The sequence below is a fragment of the Lynx rufus genome, unplaced genomic scaffold (assembly GCF_022079265.1).
Source record: "Lynx rufus isolate CCGP_SWC_20201006 ecotype Redwood Valley unplaced genomic scaffold, mLynRuf1.p SCAF_3, whole genome shotgun sequence".
Classification (NCBI taxonomy): domain Eukaryota; kingdom Metazoa; phylum Chordata; class Mammalia; order Carnivora; family Felidae; genus Lynx; species Lynx rufus.
Window position 1 is genome coordinate 116887388 of NW_025814845.1, and position 25595 is coordinate 116912982.

Genomic DNA, 25595 nt, shown 5'->3' on the forward strand with positions numbered 1-25595 from the left:
CTTCTACACTTATTACCTAATCTTTGCTTCTACTTTTGCTTACTTGCCTAGTGGTGATTTATGCTTTCTGAAAATACTATATTTGATTCATTTTACTCTGAAAATATTAAATTCTATATTATTTCCCTTGATCTTTTCATTTAAGCCACAAAGGGTCAAAACAGAAAGTGATATTATATTCACCTAAGTTTCAACAGAATAGGATTACTTTCAAACTTTAAGAAAAAAGAAAAACCAAACCCTGAATAACGATAAATAATATCAAGCTCAAATATTAGTTCCAATAAGTAACTGTAAAAATATTTTTAATTTGCTAAAATAATAATCATATGCTCTTTGACATTATTTAAAAATTTAAATTTATTGACATGATAATGCAGCTAAGTCAAGACAACACAAGTGAAAAATTAAGCCAATGATGCCAAATGCCATGTTTTAAAAATTTTCTAAAACACAGAATGGCATTTTATACTATGTGAAGAATATGTTAAACATGTTAACAAAAATACTGAAGGGGTTCTAGAGTGATAAACTTCATAGTTAATGATACTTCTTTGTGTTGTAATTAACTTTGGGTAGCCAAATCTTCTAACATAAGGTAGAAAATAACATTTATACATTTCCTTTTCTTTGCTTTTAATTTGAATTTTTTGACTTTGTAATTGTATTCGTATAAGTGGATTTTGTTTTGTATCAGTTTTATATAGGTGAAACTTGAGGAATTTATACCTGACAGTGTACATGTAAGCAACATCATAATAAAATTAGTTTATGTCACACTATGGGGGAGTGAAGGATTGTGAAAACATGTGCCCTTTAAAAGGCGTCTATGCTGGGGCACCTGGGTGGCTCAGTCGGTTGAGTGTCTGACTTCAGCTCAGGTCACGATCTCAGTTTGTGAGTTCAAGCCCCGCATCAGGCTCTGTGCTGACAGCTCAGAGCCTGGAGCCTGCTTTGGATTCTGTGTCCCCCTCTCTCTCTGTCCTTCCCCCATTCATAGCTCTGTCTCTCTCAAAAATAAAAGTAACCATTAAAAAATGCTTAAAAGGGGTCGATGCTTAGAAGACACTGATCCATATATGTGTATCTTTTTAAAAATAAATTTGTTTCCTTTGAATCTTATCACTGGTTTAGCAGCAATATTTATGGTTCTATTCTGAATATACTGAGATTAATATCTTAACAGTAAGTAATTTTAAGAAAAGAGCTAAAATAAAAATGGTGATTTTAGTATGTATTATACGGTCTATGGTGGCAGAATTTTTTATATTACAGTACATATTATAAAACTTTTAAATTAACCTTCCTTTTACTCAAAACCTCAGAGTGCCTATGCATATTTATGCCTTCTGTATTTAAGTAAGTGAAACTGAAAAGGAAATCTGGACTTTTATACCCATTTTATACCCTTTATAGCTATATTCAGAAGCCAAATTATACAAAACATACATTTCAGAGAAAGTACTGTAAAACATAATAAAACTTACTGAACGATCAAAGGTTTATCAGCAAAAATGAAGGGTTTTGCTAATGTCGCAGATATCGCATGATGCTTTGCTCGAGATTTCAACACCAGTCCTCTGTCACCAGGTATTCGGTTTTCTTTCAATTCTTCTATTTCCCATCTTCCTAAAATATAAAGCAAAGCAAATTAAACGAAAACCAAAAACAATGACTTATGAATTATTTATCAGCAGTGGTGACTAGTAAGATTTTTTTATGAAGGCTGATTTGCGAAAAATAGAACAAAATTTGAAAAACAGGAAATAATATCTGCAATTGTATGCATGCCCACTCTTTTTTTTATCTTAGTAGAGAATAGTTTCATTTTCTTAGCTAAAATTAGATTGTATTTCTCTGACTTTTTAATCAATGAAATTACAAAATGTGGTTTGTAGCATGATCTAGCAATGCTGTATTTTTTTTTTTTTTTAATGTTTATTCCTGAGACAGAGACAGAGCGTGAACAGATACAGGATCTGAAGCAGGCTCCAGGCTCTGAGTTGTCAGAGGGCTAGAATCACAGATTGTGAGATCATGACCTGAGCCGAAGTCGGACGCTTAACCGACTGAGCCACCTAGGCATCCCATCAATGCTATATTTTTAAAATGATAAATTTTATTTTTATTTTTTTAAGTTTATTTATTTATTTTGAGAGAGTCAGAGACAGCATGAGAAGGGCAGCAACAGCAACAGAGAGAGAGAAAGAATCCTAAGCAGGCTCTGCACTGTCAGCACAGAGCCTGACACAGGGCTGGAACCCATGAACTATGAGATCATGATCTGAGCCAAAACCAAGAGCTGGACAGACGTTTAACCGATTTGAGCCACCCAGGCACCGCTAAAATGATATATTTTAAAATTACATAGGAGATAAAGAGTATCCTTAACATAAAATAAGCAGTTTGCATCGGTCTGTTTTGCAATATATGATACTCATCAGCTGCTTTCTTTACTTTGCAAAAGGTACTGTGGGGATTTAAATTTTATTTTGAAAACTGTATGCCCAATAAACACAAATTAAGGTCACTGTTCTCAGGCTAGGCCAATAAGCTCTCAGAACTTTTGGCCAAGAAAGTAGCAAGCACTGGATAAGCACTAAGCTATAATAATGGCAAAGTTGCATTCGCTCCTCTCTGGCCTGGGATTTTCCATGTTTAAGATCAGACAGCTCCTGCAATTACATTTGGGGCTACAAATGTTGTAAAGTTCCATGGGTTGCCGGTAGCCCAAAAGTTGCATGTTGGACTTTTCTCCTTTTTTCTCTTTAGAATAGAAAATAACCAACTTCTATTGATTTGTATAAAATGTTCTAGCTTTGAAAATTATAGGTACTGTCAATTCCCAATGAAACCCAATTTAGCAAAAACTAGCTATTTTTCAGCATTATACCAACTTGGAATATTTATTAACAGGCACTTATGAATCATAAATGCTCTTTATATCACTTGTTTTCCTTTCTAAAACAAAAAACAAAACAAAACAATAGTGCAGGAACCTGAACAATCATGAATCAGAGAGAAATAATTTTTGGTCTGTCTATCACTGTGCAGAATTTATTGAGTTTTATAAAATCCATTTTTAAAAGTTCATAGTTTTCTTTTCCTTTTCTCTCCCTCGTTTGGTTACACTATACCTTTCTAAAAAAGATGAATTCATTTGATATTTATTCTCTCACATTGATGATAAATTGTATTATCACTACTAACCTGTGGTTTGACCAAAATCAAAGGTCTTCTTTTAAGGACTAACAACTTCATCTTTAGGATTTTCAGGATATTTATAGCAAAGAATTTTTTAAACTATCTTGTCTTCTTTTTTTTTGCAATTATGCACATATATTTATCAGCTATGAAAAAGGTACCATCTAGTGCTTTAATTTTAGAAAACTTGTGACAGGGTAATTATTGCCCAATGACAAGAGGTTTTTCTAATTCCAAATAAATAATAACTTTCTATTAATTTATCACTTAGCCAAATTCTAGACAATACCAGTGAATATATATTCTGATATAAATAAAATTTTAAAAAGAATTCACACAGTTTAAGGGGCATCTGGGTGGCTCAGTTGGTTAAGTGTCAGATTCTTGATTTTGGCTCAGGTCATGATACCGTAGTTTGGTTCCTGCTTGGGATTCTCTTTGTCCCTCCCAGTTCATGTAGGGGCATGCACCTTCTCTGTCTCTCTCAAAATAAATAAACAAACATTTTTCTTTAAAAAGGAATTCACAGCTTTTACATCCTGAAAGTTGGTCACTTAAAGAACTGGTATTTATTAAACATTTGTACTTTTATTAATAACTTAATCTAAAAATGTAAATAGGTCTACTCCAAATGCAAACTCTACATCCCAGCACATGTTTCACAGATCTGCTTACTCCTGAAAAGCTCAGAATGAGCTTTATTCAAGTGGCACTTGACAGAAGCTGTCATTAACTATTGTGAATAATAAATTCTCTTGCAAAAGAACATAATATTAATCTCAACTACCACTTTTTTTTTAATGTGTATTTATTTTTGAGAGAGAGAGACAGAGCATGAGCAGGGAAGGGGCAGAGAGAGAAAGGGAGACACAGAATCTGAAACGGGTCCCAGGCTCCGAGTGTCAGCACAGAGTCCAATGCAGGGCTTGAATCCATGGACTGTGAGATCATGACCTGAGCTGAAGTCAGATGCTTAACTGACTGAGCCACCCAGGTGCCCCTCCACTAACCAATTTATAAACAACACTGCTACTATCAATATCCAAAACACCATTTTTAGCATCTAGAACTTTGATTCCATATTTTTCAAAGTTGCTTTCAAGACACTGGTAAAAATCATTCAAAAACTATACTAAATCTAATATGTGAGAAAATTATTTTCATGGATATTTATGTTTAATGAGACTACAGACCAAACTTCAGTGCTAAGAAGCTTGGTTTGTTTGTTTGTTTGTTTGTTTTTTTGCTTCCTTGTTTGATTTTAATTTTAAGCTAAAGAAAAGACTCATTTAAATGTTAAAAGACACTTTTGTCCATCAAGAAACAGAGATTTAAACTCACTTGTAAGATAGAGTATATCTTAATTTTAGGAAACTAAAATACAAATGTGAAACAATTATCTACCCAAAGTTCTTGAAAAAACTGTAAAGTAGTCTAAACATAGTTTTTTTTTAAGATTTTTTTTTTTTTTTAAGTAATCTCTACACTCAACATGGGGCTCAAACATACAGCTCTGAGATCAAGAGTTGCATGCTCTACTGACTGAGCCAGCCAGGTGCCCCTAAACCTAGGTGTTTTAAGCCAAACATTCTGTTTGATAATGTGTATCTCTGCGGGCATATTTTAGGTCATGTTACACATCTGCAGACTTCCTGCTTCTTTGGGTGAAATTATTCTTTTCTCTAAATGGATTTGGACTGAATGCAATATTGCTTGATCTGTGCATATGGCAGAGTTCTTTTTGGAGAATATAAACACAAAAAAACCCAGAGGAGTTCTGAGGATGGAGAACACTGCAAAGAAAGACATGCAGGCATGATTTTCATCTCACATTAAAACAAACTATGAAAAGGAATTAGATAGCTGACATCCAACACAAGCTATTATCTGTTTTGTTACTGTTCTCATGTATCTGCCTGTTGGAGCCTGAGTGTGAGGTCATACCCTTATGGGTATGAGGTCCTCTGAGAGAAAGAGAACTCCCACTACCTGTCACTATGAGAAGAGGCTGATCTTGCTTTAGCATACAACCAAGGAAGAGGCTGATTTTAGACTAAAAGGAAAAAGAAGTTCTTTTGTCGTCCTATTAGGGAAGAAAAGATGACCCCTGCATATAGGACATTTTTTTTTCTATGGCTAAGCTTGAAGATAATCCTATCAGAGAACCAATGAAAGTAGACATTAAGGCCTGAAGATATGGGCTCCAGGAGTAGCCACGTAACTATTAGCTCTCATTAATTACCCTGTTTCACACTTGCTAAGAGGATCTTGCCCTGACTTACAACCTGATCTAGGTGTGCCCATGCTGGAGTTGAACCACCACAGAACAGCAGTAGCCTGGGAAATACTGCTGCCGGAAATGCAGTGACTAACTGCACTGGAGTAAAAATTCAACTCCTTCGAGTCAGGAAACCAGATGGTGGCTTAAGTATGGGTCACCCAGAGACCTCAAGAAATATCAGAAAGGAGATATAAGGCTGAACATTCTATTATGGAAGCATGACGGAGCCCCAGACCTCATATATTATATATATATTATATATATAATAGAAATATAATTTTAAAAGGTAGTGAACTCTGGATCATACTGGTTATATTGAATATTTAAATAAATATTTTACCATCATATATGGAAATCTCCTCATCTGTATCATCTTTCTTAGCTTTTGATAAGACCCACCTATAAATAAAGATGAAAGCAAATACGTATCATTAAAAGTAAAGCCAGCAATTTATAGACACAACATATACTAGAAACACAACAAAAGATTACCCAATAGTCACTTCTCATTAAAAACTAAATGCTTAGAGGCTAAATAAGGATGCCCATACATAATCTCACAAGGCTACAGTCCAAACACATTTGGAATCCACAATTTACTAGCTGTATGATCACACATCAGATAAACTAAGCCTCAGTTTCCTCACCTGTAAGGCGATAAAGCTATGGAGATAAATATAGTACTGACCTACCTACTTGGGACAGTGTCTGGCATATAAAAATCAATAAATAGTGGCATTTACTTTTTTAGCAATATTTAGGATGGGACAATAATTTGAATTTGTCATCTGAAGTTAGATCATTAATATCAGTCCTTAGGAATGAAGAAATGGTATAATTTTTTTCCTTTATATTTGTAATTCATTTGCATATTTTCTTTGTATAAATGAATAACTCTCCAAGTTAAACATTTCTATCAATAACAAAAATGGTACTGGTTTACAGTGCCAAATAGAATACTTAAAAATTTTTTATAGTTCTGTAGTAGAGGCAATATTCATAGGCCAATAACTTTAAAAATGCTAATTAAATCAAAGAAAACATTCTCTTGAATGAATACTCACCCAGCCAACCTTCCACTATCAAAAGTTTCTGTAAAATATACTTCTCCTATAGGTTGAGGTGTCTTATATTTAATCTAGAAAATAGATTTTTTAAAATCTAAAGTTATTCATCTTCACAAATACTTTAATAATCTCACTAGTTAAGAACCTAATATGCAATGCACATATAGGTAAAACAGATAAAAGGTGACATGACCTCAAAACTTTGTATCCTAGTGTGATAAGGTACAAGAGAATATAAAAGATACAATGATGAGAAAAATACTGTAAATGCAAATAAAGAATACACTGAGTCCTTCCAACACAGGAAGGATGGGAAAAAGCTCTACTAGAGAAAGCCTCATGACACAGCTGGCATGGCCTTGAAAGGATTCTAACAGGTGACAACACTTGGGAATATAAATCATCAAAGACAGAGGACAGAGCATGGTCTAACGCATGTAAGATGAAAAACTTAGTAAGCATGTAGACAAGTGTAATATCAACTCTTAAATTTCACTGTTACATGATAGAGGATGAAGATACCATTTTGAGAGATTAGGAACCCAGAGAAGAGAAAGATTCAATACAGAAAGCACTGTAAAGCAATTATCTGCAAAGAATGGTTTCAAGTGTTCTGTAGTGTTAGCTGGTATGATGATGACAGTGATACTGGTGGTGGTTATATGGTGGCTCTTTTAATCCTCATAATACTTCTGTGAGCAAAATACTATTATTGCACCCATTTTACATATGATGAAACTGCGTGAGAGGCCAAGTAACTTGCCCACTGTGGCACAGTTAGATAGTTTTGGGACATGATATGAACTAAGGCTGTTTGGCTCCAAAGCTTATACACTTAACCATTATGCTGTATAGAACATATCAGCAAAACAATTTAAGAGATTAGAAATAATTTATTGACAAATTATCAAAACGTAATTTGAATTGATGAACAAATAAAATTTTGCCTAAAGTAATAGATCAATCTGAGTCGTTTCTGAATCAAGCTCTGTAATTTTATGTATATGATTACGAGATTTCTTTTTTCAGCCTTTAGGTAAAAGAATTCAGAAGTACTTTCTCTATTCACTGTCTCTACCCTAACCTGAGAGTACTTTTCCTGTCTATTTAAGGGGGGTGGATAGTAATAATCAAACACAATTCCACATAATTACTGACAGGGTCAAAATTCTGCTATCAAAATTGCCAATTTTTCTTTCTTTATTTTTTTTAATGTTTATTTATTTTTGAGAGAGAGAAAGAGCGCGAGCGGGGTAGGGGCAGAGAGAGAGGGAGATACAGAATCTGAAGCAGGCTGCAGGCTCTAAGATGTCAGCACAGCGCCCGACACAGGGCTTGAACTCACAGACGTGAGATCATGACCTGAGCTGAAGTTGGACGCCCAATGGACTGAGCCACCCAGGTGCCCCTGAAATTGCCAATTTTTCATGAAGTTTACTGAATTATAACTTTACTGTTCTCTATATTTTTATGGACTGGCAAAATGGACAATGGTACCACGAGGCTTCTTTCTATTAGATCACTCTTTAAATCACCAGAAGTTTATATTGCCCTTTATTTACATTTTACTGTGTCTAGATTACTTTTACTACATGCTTATAATACTATAAAATTAGAAGCATCAGAAATTGTTCTTTCCCTTTCCAACCATTTTTTTCAACTATCACCTAATACAGTTAAAATGGCAGGTATCTCTCAATTCATTTCAAGTTTTAACTTCCAAAGACTGTTGTAGTAGCTGTATCTCAATTAATCATCAGCACTTTGATTACTTAACTTTCTGTAGATCGCAGAACTAGGTTTTAAAAGAAATGTACTCATGGAGTTTAAAATTTAAAAGAGAAAGAATAATCACCTTAAACAGCTAAACAACACTTTCATTTGCAAATAAAAAACTCTAAAATAAGTGAGGTGAAGTCTATAACAATAATATATTTAAGCAGTTGCTGACACAATACAATTGATGCATTCTTACCATCAAAAATATTTCTGAAAAATTTCCTGATCATCCCAATATTATCTATGAATATTCCTCAGTGTAAAAGTTCTTCTGGATTGACAAGATGTACAAAAATCTCCGCAAGATTTTTCAGACTTGTTAGTCACCACCTCAAAACATATCTTAACAATGATGAGCCAGAAACACAGGTGAGCCTTATTAAATGTCTACCTCATTACCACCTCCCTTTCTAATTCTTCCTCCTATTTAGCATCTCCTTTCCTCAGAGAAATAAGAAAAACGACTTCTTTTATCTCTAGAACTGCAAATTACACTACCTTATCTTTTATCTGAAGAGGGCCAGCAGTGTCCAAAATAAGACTGAAAACCTTTCTCTTAGATAGAAGTGCTTAGCGCTCTTTAGTCAGTGACAAATTCCTATTTTGATAATAAAAATCTTCTGCATATTCACTTAGTAATAAAACTGTGCTAGGTGCAATGCACAAATTTCTGTAATACATGAGCATTCTAAAACATGGCAAGAAATAGAAAAAAAGCAGTTTTTCTATTTATTTAGAAAATGACTACTATTAAAACTGAAATGAATCCTAGAGGTCACTCTCCTCTATATTCTGTGAAGGAATAATTTACAACTCATTTTGCAGTAATCTTACCTCTGAGGAGAGTTCACCTTCATTAACATCAATTTCTTCTGAATTTTCATCAAAATCTTCCATCTCACCACCATCATCCATAAATTCTGCATTAATTGAGATGAACAGAAGACCCAAATATAGCCAAAATCTTTGGAAATACATACTGATTACCTGTGAAATTAAGAGTTATCAGTGAAAAGAAAAGTTGTGAAAAATATGGAAGTACACTTACAAAGAAATAGTTTCTCTTTAATACCTCTTTTGTTCTAGGATAGCTTCATTAATGGCGGTATTTAAATTATACTTTGAATAAATAAAATACAAACTTCAACTCCTACAGGACACAGATTCTACAGCTACACACCTGCCTCTAAAAACAAAGAACCAAGAGCACAAAACCTAAAGAGATAAGCAACAGTGATTGCCAAACTCAAATATTATGTGGACTCCTTTAAAAGAAAGAAAAGGTTGGGGTTGGCACATGGTTGGCTCAGCGGATTAAGCATCTGATTCTTGATTTTGGCTCCCATCATGATCTCAAGGTTCGTGAGATCCATTGGGCTCTGTGCTGACAGCATGGAGCCTGCTTGGAATTCTCTCTCTGCCCCTCCCCTGCTCCCTCACACTCTGTCTCCCTCTCTCTCTCTCTCAAAATAAACGAGTAAACATTAAAAAAAATCATGGTTCTCAAATTTATTACAATCTTGCTTAAGTATATATAAACATACAACTGAAGTTTCATAATTATAAAACCAAAGTATGTTTACATATAAACACCAAAAACCTAAAGAAAAATTTTTTTTATCATAATTTCACGTAAGTCTTTTACTGAATCAAATCACAGCTGAAGACAAATAAATATGGGCTTACTGCAATCAGGTTGACTGTATTGGATAAACTTCTTTTACATTTATCATAATACTTTGATGACTCAATAATCTAACCATTTCTCTAAGTACTGCAAAATGTCTGTTCATTATTATAGCATTACTTGAGTAGAAATCAAATATAATTTGGCTGCCTTTTGGCAGAAATACATGATTTGTATGTCTTGCTCTATTCTCATTAACATGTTAAAATTCAAGTTTTATTTTTTGGTGCCAATGGCCTTTTAAACAAAGTAAATGTGGATACTGAACTCGTGTGGCAGTCCTTGGTTATAAGGTGGTCAGAGATCCAGATGATCCATAGTACAGTTCTATTACTTTTTTCCCCCAGTTACCATCATTATGAAAGCTTTTTTTTTAAAATTTTTTTAATCTTTATTTATTTTTGAGAGAGAGACAGCGTGTGAGCAGGGGAGGAGAAGAGAGAGAGGGACACACAGAATAGGAAGAAGGCTCCGGGCTCCAAGCTGTCATCACAGAGCCCGACATGGGGCTCGAACTCACAAACCGTGAGACCATGACCTGAGCCGAAGTCAGACACTTAACTGACTGGGCCACCCAGGGGCCCCATGAAAACTTTTTTTTAAAAGTATATTCTTAGAACTCTTAGATCTTTCAGAACGTTTCTATAGACCTACATTGGTCCGCTTTAGAAACACTGGTATGAGATCAGCAATTTACATCCACCAGAATGGCTATAATCAAAAAGAGAAAGTAACAACTGCTGAGAGGATATAAAGAAATTGGCACCCTTATACATTGCTGGTAGGAATGTATAATGGTGTAAGTTTTGGAAGATAGTATGTCAGTCCTTTAAAATGTTAAAAACAGAATTACCCTATAACCTAGCAATTCCACTACTAGGTATCTGCCAGAGAGAAATGAAAACATATGTCTACACAAAAACTTAAATATGGATGCTTAAAGAAACATTTTCATAATTAGCCAAAAGGTACAAACAACACAAATATCCATCTACTAATGGTTAGACAAAATATGGGCTATCTATACAATAAAATATTACTTAGCAATAAAACTGAATGGTATACTGATATGTTCAAGATAGATGAATCTCAAAAAACATGCTGAGTGAAAGAAGCCCATAATAAAAGACCACATATTGTATGATCCCATTGAAAAGAAATAGGTAAATTTATAGAAACAGAAAATAGATTCAGTGAGTGCCTAGGGAAAGGAATCGGAAGAAAGGGTTAAGGGAGGTAAGGTTTTTGGGGAGGTAATGAAAATGTTCTAAAATTGGATATGGTAATGGTTACATAACTCTGTTAAGTCTATTAAAACCCATTGACTTTTACACATTAAACAAGTGAACTTGAAATTGCAAATACTGTATTAATAAAGTTGTTCTTAGAAAATAAACATTATAAAAAGTTTTTTTCCCATATAGTTAGCCCAACTAATTAGAACCTTTCTTTTTTTTTTAAATCCCCATCCCCTATATCTCCCATCCACCCACCCACCTTCCCTCTGGTAACAATCTGTTCTCTATAGTTAAAAGCCTGTTTCTTGGTTTGTCTCTCTTTTTTCCCTACGTTCTTTTGTTTTGTTTCTTAAATTCCACACAAGTGAGATCACATGGTATTTGTCTTTCTCTGACTGCCTTATTTCATTCAGCATAATACTCTCTTGTTCAGGCTCTGGGCTGATGGCTCGGAGCCTGGAGCCTGTTTCCGATTCTGTGTCTCCCTCTCTCTCTGCCCCTCCCCCGTTCATGCTCTGTCTCTCTCTGTCCCAAAAATAAATAAACGTTGAAAAAAAAATTTAAAAAAAAAAATACTCTCTTGTTCTATCAGTGTTGTTGCAAATGGCAAGATTTCATTCCTTTTTATGGCTGAGTAATATTCCATTGTATATATATATACCACAACTTCTTTATCACTCATCCATCAATGGACACTTGGGCTGTTTCCATGGTTTGGCTACATCCCATGAAGTAGTGTTTTTGTGTTTTGGGGGTAAATACCCAGTAGTGTGATTACTGGATCATAGGGTAGTTCTACTTTTAATTTTTTGAGGAAACTCCATACTGTTTTCCACAATGACTGCACCAATTTTTATTCCCACAAACAGTGCAAAAGGGTTCCTTTTTCTCCACATCCTTGCCAATGCTTGTTTCTTGTATTTTTGATTTTAGCCATTCTGACAGGTATGAGATGATATCTCATTGTAATTTGATTTGCATTTCCCTGATGAGGAGTGACACAGAGTATCTTCTCATGTGTCTGTTGGCCATCTGTATGTCTTTTTTTGAGGAAATGTCTGTTCATGTTTTGTGTCCATTTTTAAGTAGATTTTTTTTTGAGTGTTGAGTTGTAGCAGTTCTTTGTATATTTTGGATCCTAACCCTTTATCACATGTCATTTGCAAAGATCTTCTCCCATTCCATAGGTTGCCTTTTAGTTTTAGTTTCCTTCACTGTGCAGAAACTTCTAATTGTGATGTAGTCCCAATAGTTTTTGCTTTTATTTCCCTTGCCTCAAGAGACATATCTAGAAAAAATGTTGCTATAGCTGATGTCAGAGAGATTACTGCCTATACTCCCTTCAAGAATTTTTATGGTTTCAGGTCTTTAATCCATTTTGAGTTTGTTATTGTGTATGGTGAAAGAAAATGGTCCAGTTTCATTCTTTTGCATGTGGCTGTACAGTTTTTCCAACACCATTTGTTGAAAAGACTTTTCCTATTATATATTCATTCCTTCTTTATTAAACATTACTTGACCATATAACTGTGGATTTATTTCTGGGTTTTCTGTTCTATTCCATTGATCAATGTGTCTATTTTTATGCCAGCACCAAACTGTTTTAATTACTACCACTTTGTAATATAACTTGAAGTCTGGAATTGTGATACTTCCAGTTTTGTTTGTCAAGGTTGTTTTGGCTATTTGAGGTCCTTTCTGGTTCTGTACAAATTTTAAGATTGTTTTTCTAGTTTTGTGAATATCGCTCTTGGCATTTTTATAGGTATTGCATTAAATCTGTAGATTGTTTTGGGTAGTATAGGACCTTTTTAACAATATTTGTTTTTCTAACCCATGAGCATGGAATGTCTTTCCATTTCTTTGAGTCATACTGAATTTCTTTCATCAATGTTTTCTAGTTTTCAGAGTACAGGTCTTTCACTTCTTTGGTTATGTTTATTCTAGATATTTTGTTGTTTTTGGTGTAATTGTAAATGGGATGGTCTTCTTAATTTCACTTTCTGCTGCTTCATTATTAGCATATAGGAATGCAACATATTTCTATACATTGATTTTGTATCCTGCAAATTTAATGAATTCATTTATCAGTTCTAGTAGATTTTGGTGGAGTCTTTCAGGTTTTCTATATATAGTTATCATGTCACCTGCAAATACTGAAAGTTTTGCTTCTTCCTTACCATTTTGGATGCCCTTTATTTTTTTATGTTGTCTAATTGCTGTGGCTAGAACTTTCAGTATTACGTTGAATAAAAGTGGTGAGAGTGAACATCCTTGTCTTGCTCCTGACCTTAGGGGGAAAGCTCTGTTTTTCATCATTGAGCACTGTGTTGACTATGGGTTTTTAATATAAAATCTCTATTATTTTGAGATATGTTCCCTCTAGAACTACTTTGCAGAGGTTTTTTCTTTTTTATCATGAATTGATGTTGTACTCTGTCAAATTATTTTTCTGCATCTGTTGAAATGATATGGTTTTCATCCTTTCTCTTATTGATGTGACGTTATCATGTTGATTGTTCTGCAAGTACTGAACCACCCTTGCATCCTAAGAATAAATCCCACTTGATCATGGTGTATTATTTTTTAAAATATATTCTTGAATTCAGTTTGCTAATATTTTGTTGAGGATTTTTGCATCTATATTTATGAAAGATGTTGGCCTGTAGTTCTGTCTTTTCTTGTGGTGTCTTTATCTGGTTTTGGTAGCAGGGTGGTACTGGCCTCATAGAATGAATTTGGAAGTTTTCCTTCCTGTTATATTTTTTGAAATAGTTTGAGAAGGGCTATTACTCTTCTTTAAATGTTTGGTAGAATTTGGGGCACCTGGGTGGCTCAGCCAGTTAAGAGTCCAACTCTTGGTTTTGGCTCAGGTCAAGATCTCACAGCTCGTGGGTTCAAGCCCTGCATCCAGCCCCACGTCCAGCTTGCATTGAGTCCCATGTCGGGCTCCAGGATCCATGCTGCCACTGCTAGTGCAGAGCCTGCTTGGGGTTCTCTAACTCCTCTCCCTCTTTGCCCCTCCCCTGCTCACACACTCTCTTTCTCTCTCTCAAAATAAATAAACTTAAAAAAAAAAAAAGACTTTTCAATGTTTGGTAGAATTTGCCTGTGAGGCCATCTGGTACTATATTTTGTTTGTTGGGAGTTTTTTGATTACTGATTCAATTTCACTGCTGGTAATTAGTCTGTTCAAATTTTCTATTTCTTCCCGTTTTAGTCTTGGTAGGCTACATATTTGTTTCTAGGAATTTATCCATTTCTTCTAAGTTGTCCAATTTGTTGGCATATGGGTTTTTATAATATTGTTACAACTGTTTGTATTTCTGTGGTGTCAGTTGTTATTTCTCCTCTTTCATTAGTAATTTTGTTTATCTTCTTTATTTTTTTACTGAGTCTTGCTAGAGGCTTATCAATTTTGTTGATCAGTTCAAAGAACCAGCTTCTGGTTTCACTGAGTTGTGATTAGAACTTTCTCTAATGAGATCAAAACTTTATGTGAATATGTGGGCCAGTTGGCCTTGATTTCTTCTAAGGGACACTGAATATAACACTAAAGCTTACTTTGAAAAATGTGTGTTTTTTTTCAATGACACCAATTTACAATAGGAATATTATATATTAAAAAGTGTGTCAATACCACATCTTTATGGACAAAGACAACACAAAAAATGATGCATGCTGTTATTTGTTGGAAGAGTTTGAGAACTCTCTGAATCATAAAAAAGAGGTGTAACTGAGAAAGTAAATTTAAAGAGATCAATTGGACTCAATAACCATAGGTAGGTTTATTTAAAAATTTTTGTACTTATTGGCAGAGAAATGAGTGCACTGCAAATTGCTTATTAATTGTTAAAATTCTAAAGCTTCAGGTGTGCCTGGGTGGCTTAGTTGGTTAAGTTGCCAACTCTTGATTTTGGCTCAGGTCATGATCTCATGGTTCATGAGATCAAGCCCCACATTGGGATCTGTGCTGACAGCAAAGAGCCTGCTTAGGATTCTCTCTCCCTCTCTCTCTCTCTCTCTCTCTCTCTGCCCCTCCCCGATGCATGCATGCATGCTCACATGTGCTCTCTCTCCCTCTCTCTCAAAATAAATAAACATTTTAAAAAATTATAATAATTCTAAAAGCTTCATTGTTCTAAAGTTTTACAAGCCTTGCATATTTACATAATGTAGTAAAGTCTTTTGCTTGAGTTACTATTTGAGTAAAACAGAAATGCATAAAATAATAGTAATAATGAACATTAGTATCACTGGTGGCCCTTATCTCCTCCTTTAAAATTAAAACACACTTTAGTTTCCTAATAGTTTGTCAAAAAAAATATTCTAAGTGCTTTGTTTGAGCTCTGGTGTATTGGGCTGTTGGGAAAAGTTAAGGCAAAACCAAGCAGGCAGTGCTCTCTCTGGAATCCTATTCTCACATCAACCAGGGCAATCCCCCTTCTATTTTCTATATTATAGTTCTTCCTAACTTTCCTTCAGAAATAAACAGTTGGCAAAGCTTCATGAAAAAAAGTTTCGAAAATCTTTTATCTTAAAATCTGTCTCTTCTCTAAAGTTCTAGGACTATGATCATGCATTTGCATAAAGGGAGGAGCCAAATTAATCTCTGCAGCCCAGGACGTGAATAGGATAGGCATTATTACTTCCCATCTACAAATTGAAAACAGATTTTAAAACTTGGTCAAAGTCACATGGGTTGAAAATGTGAAACAAGATCAGAATCTAGAACTGTACATTAATATACCATGCTACCTCTAAATTTAATCTTATCCCACTGCATTATTACATGCTTTTTGATAAAGCAACAGAAAGAAATTACAAAAATAGTAACAGCATATGTTTTCAAAATTCTTGAAAATTTCTCAAATTTAAGTTATTAGTATTAGGTTATTAAGATATTTACCCAGAAATGAATACATGACCTTACTACAGAAGTGAAACACTTAAAAATAAATTGCTATTGGTCACAAACCATTCTGTAGCCAATGCAGTTCTATAGATAATAGTCTCCATTTAAAAATGATGTAGTTCAAGGTTGTTGCTGCTATTCATTCCTTTTTTAAAAAAATCAGAAATATAGACCTAATAGTTTCTGTTTAATTCTTGAGTGCTCTATTATTATTCAATGATGCACCAGCTGACAACTGAGAATTAAATCATGACGGTCAGGGGTGCCTGGATGACTCAGTCATTAAGCATCTGACTTCGACTCAGGTCATGATCTCACAGTTTGCAAGTAAGAGTCTCACATTGGTTCACAGAGCTCCAGCCCTGTCTTGGGTGATTATGAGCCCCACTTTGGGTAAAACATGAGCTCCAGATGAGCCCCAATTTTCTCTCTCTCTCTCTCTCTCCCCCCCACTTTTGGATTCTCTCTCTCTGCCCCTCGCTCACTTGCACGTTCTCTCTGTCAAAAAAAAAATCATGGTCACAGTATTACTTGAAAGATATCACACTATGGTACCAATATATCATCAAGCTTCAAACAAAACTATAAAGTTTGTCACATATTTCTTAAAGGAAGTGGTAAAATATGGCCAGGTCTGTATTGGAACTTTGAGAGGCCTGACAATGGGGTACTACCACAAAACACAAGTAACTAATTTGTGTAAATACATGTTTTTAATTGTGGTAGAATACGCAACATAAAAGCTACCATTTAAACCAATTTTAACTGTTCAATTCAGTAGTGCATTTACACCATTGTATAACAAATCTCCAGAACTCTCTTCATCTTGTACAGCTAATAACTCTATACCATTAAGCAACAATGTTCTCATTCATCCTCCCTCAAACCCCTGGCAACCATCATTCCTTTATTAGTCCTTACATTTTTTTTGGTACAGTCTTTAAGTTTTTTTCTACATATAACATCATGTTATCTATGAATAAATTTTATTTCTTCCTTTTTAATTTTATTTCTTTTTCTTGCCTAATTGCTCCTGCCAGGACTCCCAATAATATGTTGAATAGAAGTGTCAAAAACAGACATACTTGTTTTGTTCTAGTTCTTAGAGGAAAAGCTTTCAGTCATTCACCATTGAGTATGGTGTTAGCTGTTGGCTTTTTACATACGGCCTTTATTATGTTGTTACTATTAAAGGTAGTTTCTTTCTATACATAGTTTGAGTGTCCATCATATAAAGGTGCTGAATCTTGTCAATTGCTGTTTCTGCATCAATTGAGATAATCATGCCCCCCCTCCATTTTGATAATGTGTTATAGTACATTGATTAATTTTCGTATGTTGAAACATCCTTGCATGCTGGGAATAAATCCCACTTGTTCACGGTGCATAATCTTTTTAATATACTTCTGAATTCTGTTTACTAGTATTTTGTTAAGGATTGTGGCATCAACATTCATTAGGGATATTGGTCTGTAGTTTTCTTGTAGTTTCTTTGTCTGGCTTTGGTATCAGGGTAACACTACCCTCATGGAATGAGTTTGGAAGTGTTCCTTCCTCTTCAATTTGTCAAAAGAATTAGAGGAGGATTGGTAATAATTTTTCTTTCAATGTTTGGTAGACAAATAGACTTTATTTGCTCCTAGGCTTTTATTTGTTGGAAGGTTTTTGATTACTGATTCAATCTCCTTTCTAGTTATAGATCTGTTCAGATTTTCTATTTCATCATGATTTAGTCTTAATAGATTCTATGTTCTAGGAATTTATCCTTTTCATCTAGATTAACCAGATGTTGGCATATAATTGTTCATAGTATTCTCTTACAGTCCTTTTTATATCTACACAATCAGGTGTAATGTCCTCTCTTTCACTTCTGATTTTAGTTGAGTCTTTTTTTTCTTACTCAGTATAGCTAAAGCTTGGTTAATTTTGTTGATCTTTTCAAAAAACCAACTCTTAGTTTCAGTGATTTTCTCTATTGCTTATCTACTCTCTGTTCCATTTCTCTCTCTCTCACCTAATCTTTATTATTTCTTTCCTTCTTCTAGTATTGGTTTTTCTAGTTCTTTAAAGTCTAAAGTTAGGTTGTGAATTTCAGATCTTTATTTTTTAATGTAAACATAAACAGCTATAAATTTCCCTTTTTGCAAAACTTTCACTGTATCTCGTAAGTTTTGGTATGTTGCATTTCTGTTTTCACTTATCTCAAGATATTTTCTATGTTGCATTTCTGTTTTCACTTATCTCAAGATATTTTCTAATTTCCTTATGATTTCCTCTTTGGCCTTTTGGTATGCTTAAGAGTGTGTTGTTTAATTTCCACATATTTGTGGATTTTCCTGGTTTCCTTCTGCTATTGATTTCTCATTTCATTACATTATAATTTGGAAAAAATACCATGTATGATTTCAGTTTTTAAAAAAATTATTAAGATATGTTTTTTGGCCTAACATATGGTCTATCCTACAAAATATTCCATGTATACTTAAGAAAAAATAATTATTTTGGGGAGCCTGGCTGGCTCACTTGGTTAAGTGTCTGACCCTTGGTTTTAGCTCAGGTCATAATCTCACGGTTTCATGAGTTCGAGCCCCATATTGAGCTCTGCACTGGCAGTGTGGAGCCTGCTTAGGATTTTCTCTCTTCCTCTGTCTCTGCCCTTGTCCCAACTTGTACTATCTCTGTCTCTTTTAAAATAAATAAATAAGTGTAAAAAAAAAGAAAAATAATGTATTTGTACCAATATTCATCAGGAATATTGGTCTGTACTTTTCTTGTAGTGTCTTTGCCTAGCTTTGGTGTCTGAGTAATACTGTCCTCATAAAATGACTCTGAAAGTATTCTCTCCTCTTTGATTTTTTGGAACAGTTTGAGGAAGACTGATATTAATATTTATTTCAATTGATTGGTATTAATTTTTCTTACTGTTGTTAGATAGAGTGTTCTGTATATGTCTATTAGGTCCAGTTGGTGTATAATATTGTTCAAGTCCTCTATTTCCTTATTGATTTAAATGGTTATATGATTTTAGTGTAGCCAGCACTTGTTTATATGGTATAAGGTAAAACATGTAATGCTGATACTATCCCCTCTGCCCCCGGTTATAAACATATAAAAAATTGTAGGCCCAGGGTTCTAAGCTTCCTGTGTATTCCTTACTCCACACAGATTGCTGAAATCACTAAATAGTATTTGTGCCTTCATCAGGTAGAAGGGAGGCCCTAGAGAAATCCATCTATTGTCATGTACCCGTCATCTCATATATGTTCTCTGCACTGCTTCTGCACTGATTCAATAACAAATTACAGCACATGTGACTTTGGCCAAGTATGAGATGCCATTCTCGCTCATCTCTGAAACCAAGACCAAGCAGCCTGATCTACCTGGAAGCATTTCAGCAACATTACCTAAAAGCCCTATTGAATCTCCACTGTGAGCCCACAGTCACAAATTATAAAGTGCAGCTCGTTTACTGGTATTGAAGTAATGCTCACTCCCACATTGAAGGTAGCTGCTGCTAGAGCACGAAAACAAAAAACAATCACAGGATACCCAATGATTGTTTTTTTTTTTTTTTTAATTTTTTTTTTCAACGTTTATTTATTTTTGGGACAGAGAGAGACAGAGCATGAGCGGGGGAGGGGCAGAGAGAGAGGGAGACACAGAATCGGAAACAGGCTCCAGGCTCTGAGCCATCAGCCCAGAGCACGACGCGGGGCTCGAACTCACGGACCGCGAGATCGTGACCTGGCTGAAGTCGGACGCTTAACCGACTGCGCCACCCAGGCGCCCCCCCAATGATTGTTTTAAAGCATTAGAGACATTGTTGGCTGATCACCATGCCCAAGGGACATGACTGGACTACATTTTCCTTGGCGTTAGGTGAGACCCCAGAAAAGCCAATGACATAGTTGTAGTCTGAGTCTGAAGGCCTGAGAGCCAAAAGTCAATGGTAAAAGTTCAAGCCTGAAAGCCAGCAGGCTCGGGATGCAAACACAACTAATGTTTCAGTTCGAGTCCAAAGACAGAAAAAGACTGAAGTCCCAGCTCAAACAGTCAAGCAGGAGGAATTCCCTCTTCCTCACCAGAGGGTCAGCCTTTCTGTTCAGTTCAGGCCTTCATCTGACTGGATGAAGTACCCACACTTGGAAGAGCAATCTGCTTTCCTCAGCCTGTCACTCAGATTTTAACCTCATCCAAAAACACTCTCACATACACACCCAGAATAACGTTTAAATGTACCTGGGCACCTTGTGGTTTAGTCAAGTTGGCACACTCCTCCAGAATGCCCACAACCAGAAATTGTGTTAGGTCTCTGAGATAGTTTTATTTTCTATTGGAGCACTACCTTGACTAATACATACTTTTAACTAACACCAGGCATTTTTTTTTTCTAACTCAGAAAAACCTAGAAATAATGAAAATACCTCAAGCAATACAGCACAACAGTAGAAAAAGAACCATAAGAGCAGAAATAATAGTTGAAAATACAACTTTCTGGGAGTTCAGACACTGCAGTACTACAAAACATTTCAAGAAGTCTGGATCTGATCCTAGAAGGTGAGAAACTACCGAGGTCTGAGATTAATGAAATGAACGAAGATGAAATCCTGGATATAATTATATTACTTTGGTTATACTAGGTTCATTTTCAAAATAATGTTTATATAAATATTATAAAAATATACTTACCTATGTATTTAGGATTTATACTACTTCTACATAGTTCCAAAGAATAGCTTGAGGTACCATGCAAAACAAAAAAACAGACAAAAATGCTGAGGACTGGTACTCCTTCTCATTTCTGTATTCCCAGTACCCAAGAGTGCTGGCATGTGATAGGAACAGATACATGTGTATAGAATCAATGAATGAATGCATATGTAAGAGGGGGAAAAAAAGCCAGGTGGCAGAGGGACTAGACGTTAGTAAGCAACAAACTAGGATGAGTTTCTTGTTGAGGCAGTACGCAGCAATAAATTTAGCAAAAAGATTTTTACACAATTAGAGGAAAGCAAAAATAAAATGAGGGAGTTTTCATTGTCTACAAAAGTCTACGAGATCCTTAAAGAGAAAAATCCTCTTTTAGAATTAACTGCTAGAAAAATTTATGGACTGAATCCCTACATAATAAATGTCTTTATTGTCTTGAGAGAAAAATAGTTATGTCAATACTTCTAACATTGGCCTCCTAAAGTTTGTTAGAACATTGGTAAAACTTAACACAGCAAACGTATTTCTATAGAGAAAAGAGATAATGGTCCAGAAAGTTTGCAATTTTATGATCTAATTTAATATGGGGAAATTAATCATATTTTTAAGTTCTATTCTATATCTATTAAGAAACATCTCTTCTTATGAGTTATTTCAGAATCTTGCTACAGACAGCATTTTAACAACCCAATTCATAATTTACTAGGAAAGATAGTGAACAAAAAGATCAAATTAAGAGGTTTTGTGTTACCGTATCACAAAAATAAAACTGGACAAATTCTCACCAAAATTAGAGGGCATTCTTAGAGTTTTCTGTGTAACACATAGAAAATTCACTTTGAAAGATCACAAATGAGGTACAGAGGCAGGTAATAGCGGCAGCCTTCTTCCAAAGAAGCTGCAAGACTCCATTTGAAATGCAGTTATTTTCTCACAGAAGAAACGAGCATGCTTCAGAATAAGCTGCATCAGGGATTTATTAATCGTGATGGCTGATGTGTCCAGAAATTCAGGGAAGGTTAGCCAATAGATACTAAAATTCATCATTCACAAATTCATTTAACAACTATTTATGATTGCCAATTATGTGCCAGGAACTATGTTAGACGCTGAATTTACAGTAATTAGCAAAACATACATAGAAAGGCCTTGATCTGAAAGAGCTTCTAGTCTAGGATGGAAAGCAGACATCAAACGAATAACCCAGGTATTACAGGTAAACTATAATACAGAAAAGTAAGTAAGTTCTGGGGTGCCTGGCTGACTCAGACGGTGAAGCATGAGACTCTTGATCTCAGGGTTGTGAGTTCGAGCCCCACTCTGGGTACAGAGATTACTTAAAAATAAAATCTTTAAAAAAAAGAAAAGTAAATAAGTTCTAAGAGTTGGTAACTGGGAAACTGAATTTGCATAGTAGGGGAAAGGTCAGAGAAAGCCTCCTTGAGAAAGTTACATTTAAGGTGTGATGTAAAGGATAGAGAGGGGTGATTTCCCTAGGCCAAGGACAAAGGAAGCAGCAGCACTTGATGAAGGAACTGAAAGGGGAAGAGTGGAGCAAGAAGAGTAAGAAGTGCTGTCTCGAGTACATACTATTTTACAAACGTCATTCTAGTCTTTGCAGCACTCTGTGGTGAAGGCATTAGCATCCCATTATACATAAGCAAAGCAAGGCTCAGGGAGATAGGTAACTTACCTAAGAATACAGACTGCCACTAAATAGAAGGGGCAAGACTCAAAGTTAGGTCTAGTTTCAGGCTATACATTCCTTTTACTCAGGCTCCAAGATTAGAACAAATGACATTAAAGTTCTAGGTCTGGGGTGCCTGGGTGGCTCAATCAGTTAAGCATCTGACTTCGGCTCAGGTCATGATCTCACTGCTCATGGGTCAAGCCCCGCATTGGGCTTTACACTGACAGTTCAGAGCCTGGAGCCTGCTTCAGATTCTATGTCACCTTCTCTCTCTGCCCCTCCCCTGCTGTGCTCCCTCTCTCTCTCAAAAATAATAATTAAATAACTATTAAAAAAATAAAGTTCTAGGTCTATAAAATATAAAGTTAAATATTTTCTCTTCCATCCTTTAGACATATATTTTAGTTTCTGTGGGTTTTATACTTGAAAATCCTTTTTTTTTATGTGTATCCAAACTATGACTTATGCATATATAGTTTAAATGGCTTTTAAAATCTTTCCAGCAAAGATTTTAAAGCAGCTTAAGCCTATATAAAAATATAAAAACTAACAACTTCATGGTAATACCTTACATTACTATGACCCTTTAAAATTTTACAGTGCTCATATAAATTTTAAGACATTTAAGGAGATAACTGGCTTACTATCGGAACTATAATTATCACATGCCAGATAACATAAATGTATCTAGGTATCTCCTCTCTTTAGCAAAGCTAGAAGGTATGTTTTCATTAACTGTTAATAATACTTCTACTTTCCTACGGTAGACAGAATAATGACCCCCCCCAAAGATATTTACACCCTAATCCTTGGGTCTTGTGAATGTTACCTCATATAGCAAAAAGGGCTTTAAAGATGGAAGTAAGGTTGCTAATTAGCTGACCCTAAAATAGAGGGACTATGCTGGATTATCAGGTGGGCCCAATTTAATTACATGGGCCCTTAAAAGTAGAAGAGAAAGTCCTTGAGAGATGGGTAGAAGAGATTTGAAGAGTAAGAGGAACTTCACCCACCAGAGAGACCTTGTAGACGGAGGAAGGGGGCTGTAAGCCAAGCAATGTGAATAGTCTCTAGAAGCTGAAAACAGCCCTCAGCTGACTGTCAACAAACAGGAACCTTAGTCCTACAGCCACAAGAAACAGAGTTCTGCCACCAACCTGAATGAACAAGGAAGCAGAACTTTCCCAGAGCTTCTAGTAAACAGTGATGCCTGGCCTACGCCTTGATGTTAGCTCCGTGAGACTGTGTCAGACTTCTGGCCTATAGAACCGTGAGAAAATAAATCTGTATTGCTTTAAGATCCTACATTTGTGGGATCAGTTCTGGCAGCAATGAAAACTAATACTTTTATCATTCCTGAGCTTCTTGATTCAACTTCTTTGAAACTGATGCTACTAACAAAGTCATTTTTAATTCTATTGCCTACTGTTCTCCTGACTGCTTTCTTCTTGGAGTCATCTCCTCCCTTGGTTTTTATGTCCCTGTTCCTGATTCTTGATTCTCTTCATCTTCTCTGCCCCCTTCATGGGCACTTTCTCCAATCTTCTGTAAATGTTGCTATTCCTTAGGGTTCCATCCCCAGGCTCTCTTCTTACATTATATATACTCTTGATTTCTACCTATAAAAGCTAGGTAAGGACTCCCAAATCTTACCCACAGCTCAAAAAGCACTCCTTTTTTTTTACAAATATAATTTATTGTCAAGTTGGCTTACATACAACACCCAGTGCTCATCCCAACAAGTGTCCTCCTCAATGCCCATCAGCCACTTTCCCCTCTCCCCCACCTCCCCATCCACCCTCAGTTTGTTCTCTATATTTGAGAGTCTCTTGTGGTTTGCCTCCCCCCCTCCCTGTTTGTAACTATTTTTTTTTTCCCAAGCACTCCTTGATTTCAAATCACTATCCATCTTCAAGGGTGTCCCAAAGCTTCTGCTAATTTGAACGTGGGCTTTCCACCCAAATCTGCTTCTCTTATCTCCTGAACGCTCTGCTTCCGTTAACCATACCTCCAGTCAGCTAAATCAGTCAAGGTACTTTGCCATTATCATAAGACTATTGTTTCTTACTGATCCCCCATGTCATTGGCAACTGAACGCATTTGGGCATTTCTTAAATGCCTCAGTCTATCCCCACGACACAGCCTGATTTAGGAACCTATCATTTCTGAAGAGGATCAACAAACTCCCAGTTTGCCTCTTCACTTCCAGTCTTGCCAATCTCCAAATCTATCCTCTCTACCTTCTCTCTAGCATGAGTTTTAGAAAACAAGTCTTACTGTTTATAAAAATGTACAGTAGTTCTTCATAGTGCTCAGCATAAATTCTGTCCTTTTCAAGCTCCTTTCTTTCTCTCCAACACTCAACTCTGTAACACACTAATACTTTTCTGTATGCTGTATCTTATAACTAAGAGGCCCTTCTGCTGTTCAGCTTCACTGAGGACTCCCCCAACACTGGTATGCCTCAAAAGTGGTGTTTCAAAGTCACTATTTTTAAAGTCTTAGTTGTCCTGCAGCTTCAGGAGGAACCCAACTACAAGATGATACAACAGAAAGTTATACACTGAACTTGGCACTACCACACCAAGCTTCTAGTTCTATTATTAAAAAGGCAAGAGGTTAAAACTGCTTTGGGCTCGTTTTGTTTTTCATTTTGCCAAGTGAAAGAGTTAAACTACATGATTTAAAGGTCTATTAAAATGGACAATTCTAGCTTTCTAATTAAGAGCACTAAAACTCGGTCCTGAAAAGCAGTAAGGCTAATTTATAACACTGTTCAATTTCTAGAGATCCATCAACGTACTTGCATCATTCATACACAATTAACTTTATCAACTAGATAATATAATTATCTTTGTTTAATTAAAAAATGTTTATTTATGGGGCACCTGGGTGGCTCAGTTGGTTAAGTGTCTGACTTCAGCTCAAGTCATGATCTCACAGTCTGTGAGTTCGAGCCCTGCGTCGGGCTCTGTGCTGACAGCTCAGAGCCTGGAGCCTGTTTCGGATTCTGTGTCTCTCTCT

At 35.5% G+C, this 25595-nt stretch overlaps 1 protein-coding gene across 1 annotated transcript in view; it reads right to left on the minus strand.

Moving 5' to 3' along the window:
- Nucleotides 1–24671, minus strand: part of CLGN (calmegin) — a 48634-nt gene extending 23963 nt beyond the window's left edge. Inside the window, exons 1-5 of the mRNA XM_047092284.1 lie at nucleotides 24640–24671; nucleotides 20007–20100; nucleotides 9166–9318; nucleotides 5149–5257; nucleotides 1488–1641 (exon numbers count right to left, since the gene is read on the minus strand). Of these exons, the coding sequence (XP_046948240.1) occupies nucleotides 1488–1641; nucleotides 5149–5257; nucleotides 9166–9318; nucleotides 20007–20100; nucleotides 24640–24671 (542 nt within the window). The remainder of the gene's footprint in view (nucleotides 1–1487; nucleotides 1642–5148; nucleotides 5258–9165; nucleotides 9319–20006; nucleotides 20101–24639) is intronic.
- Nucleotides 24672–25595: the final 924 nt, after the last annotated feature.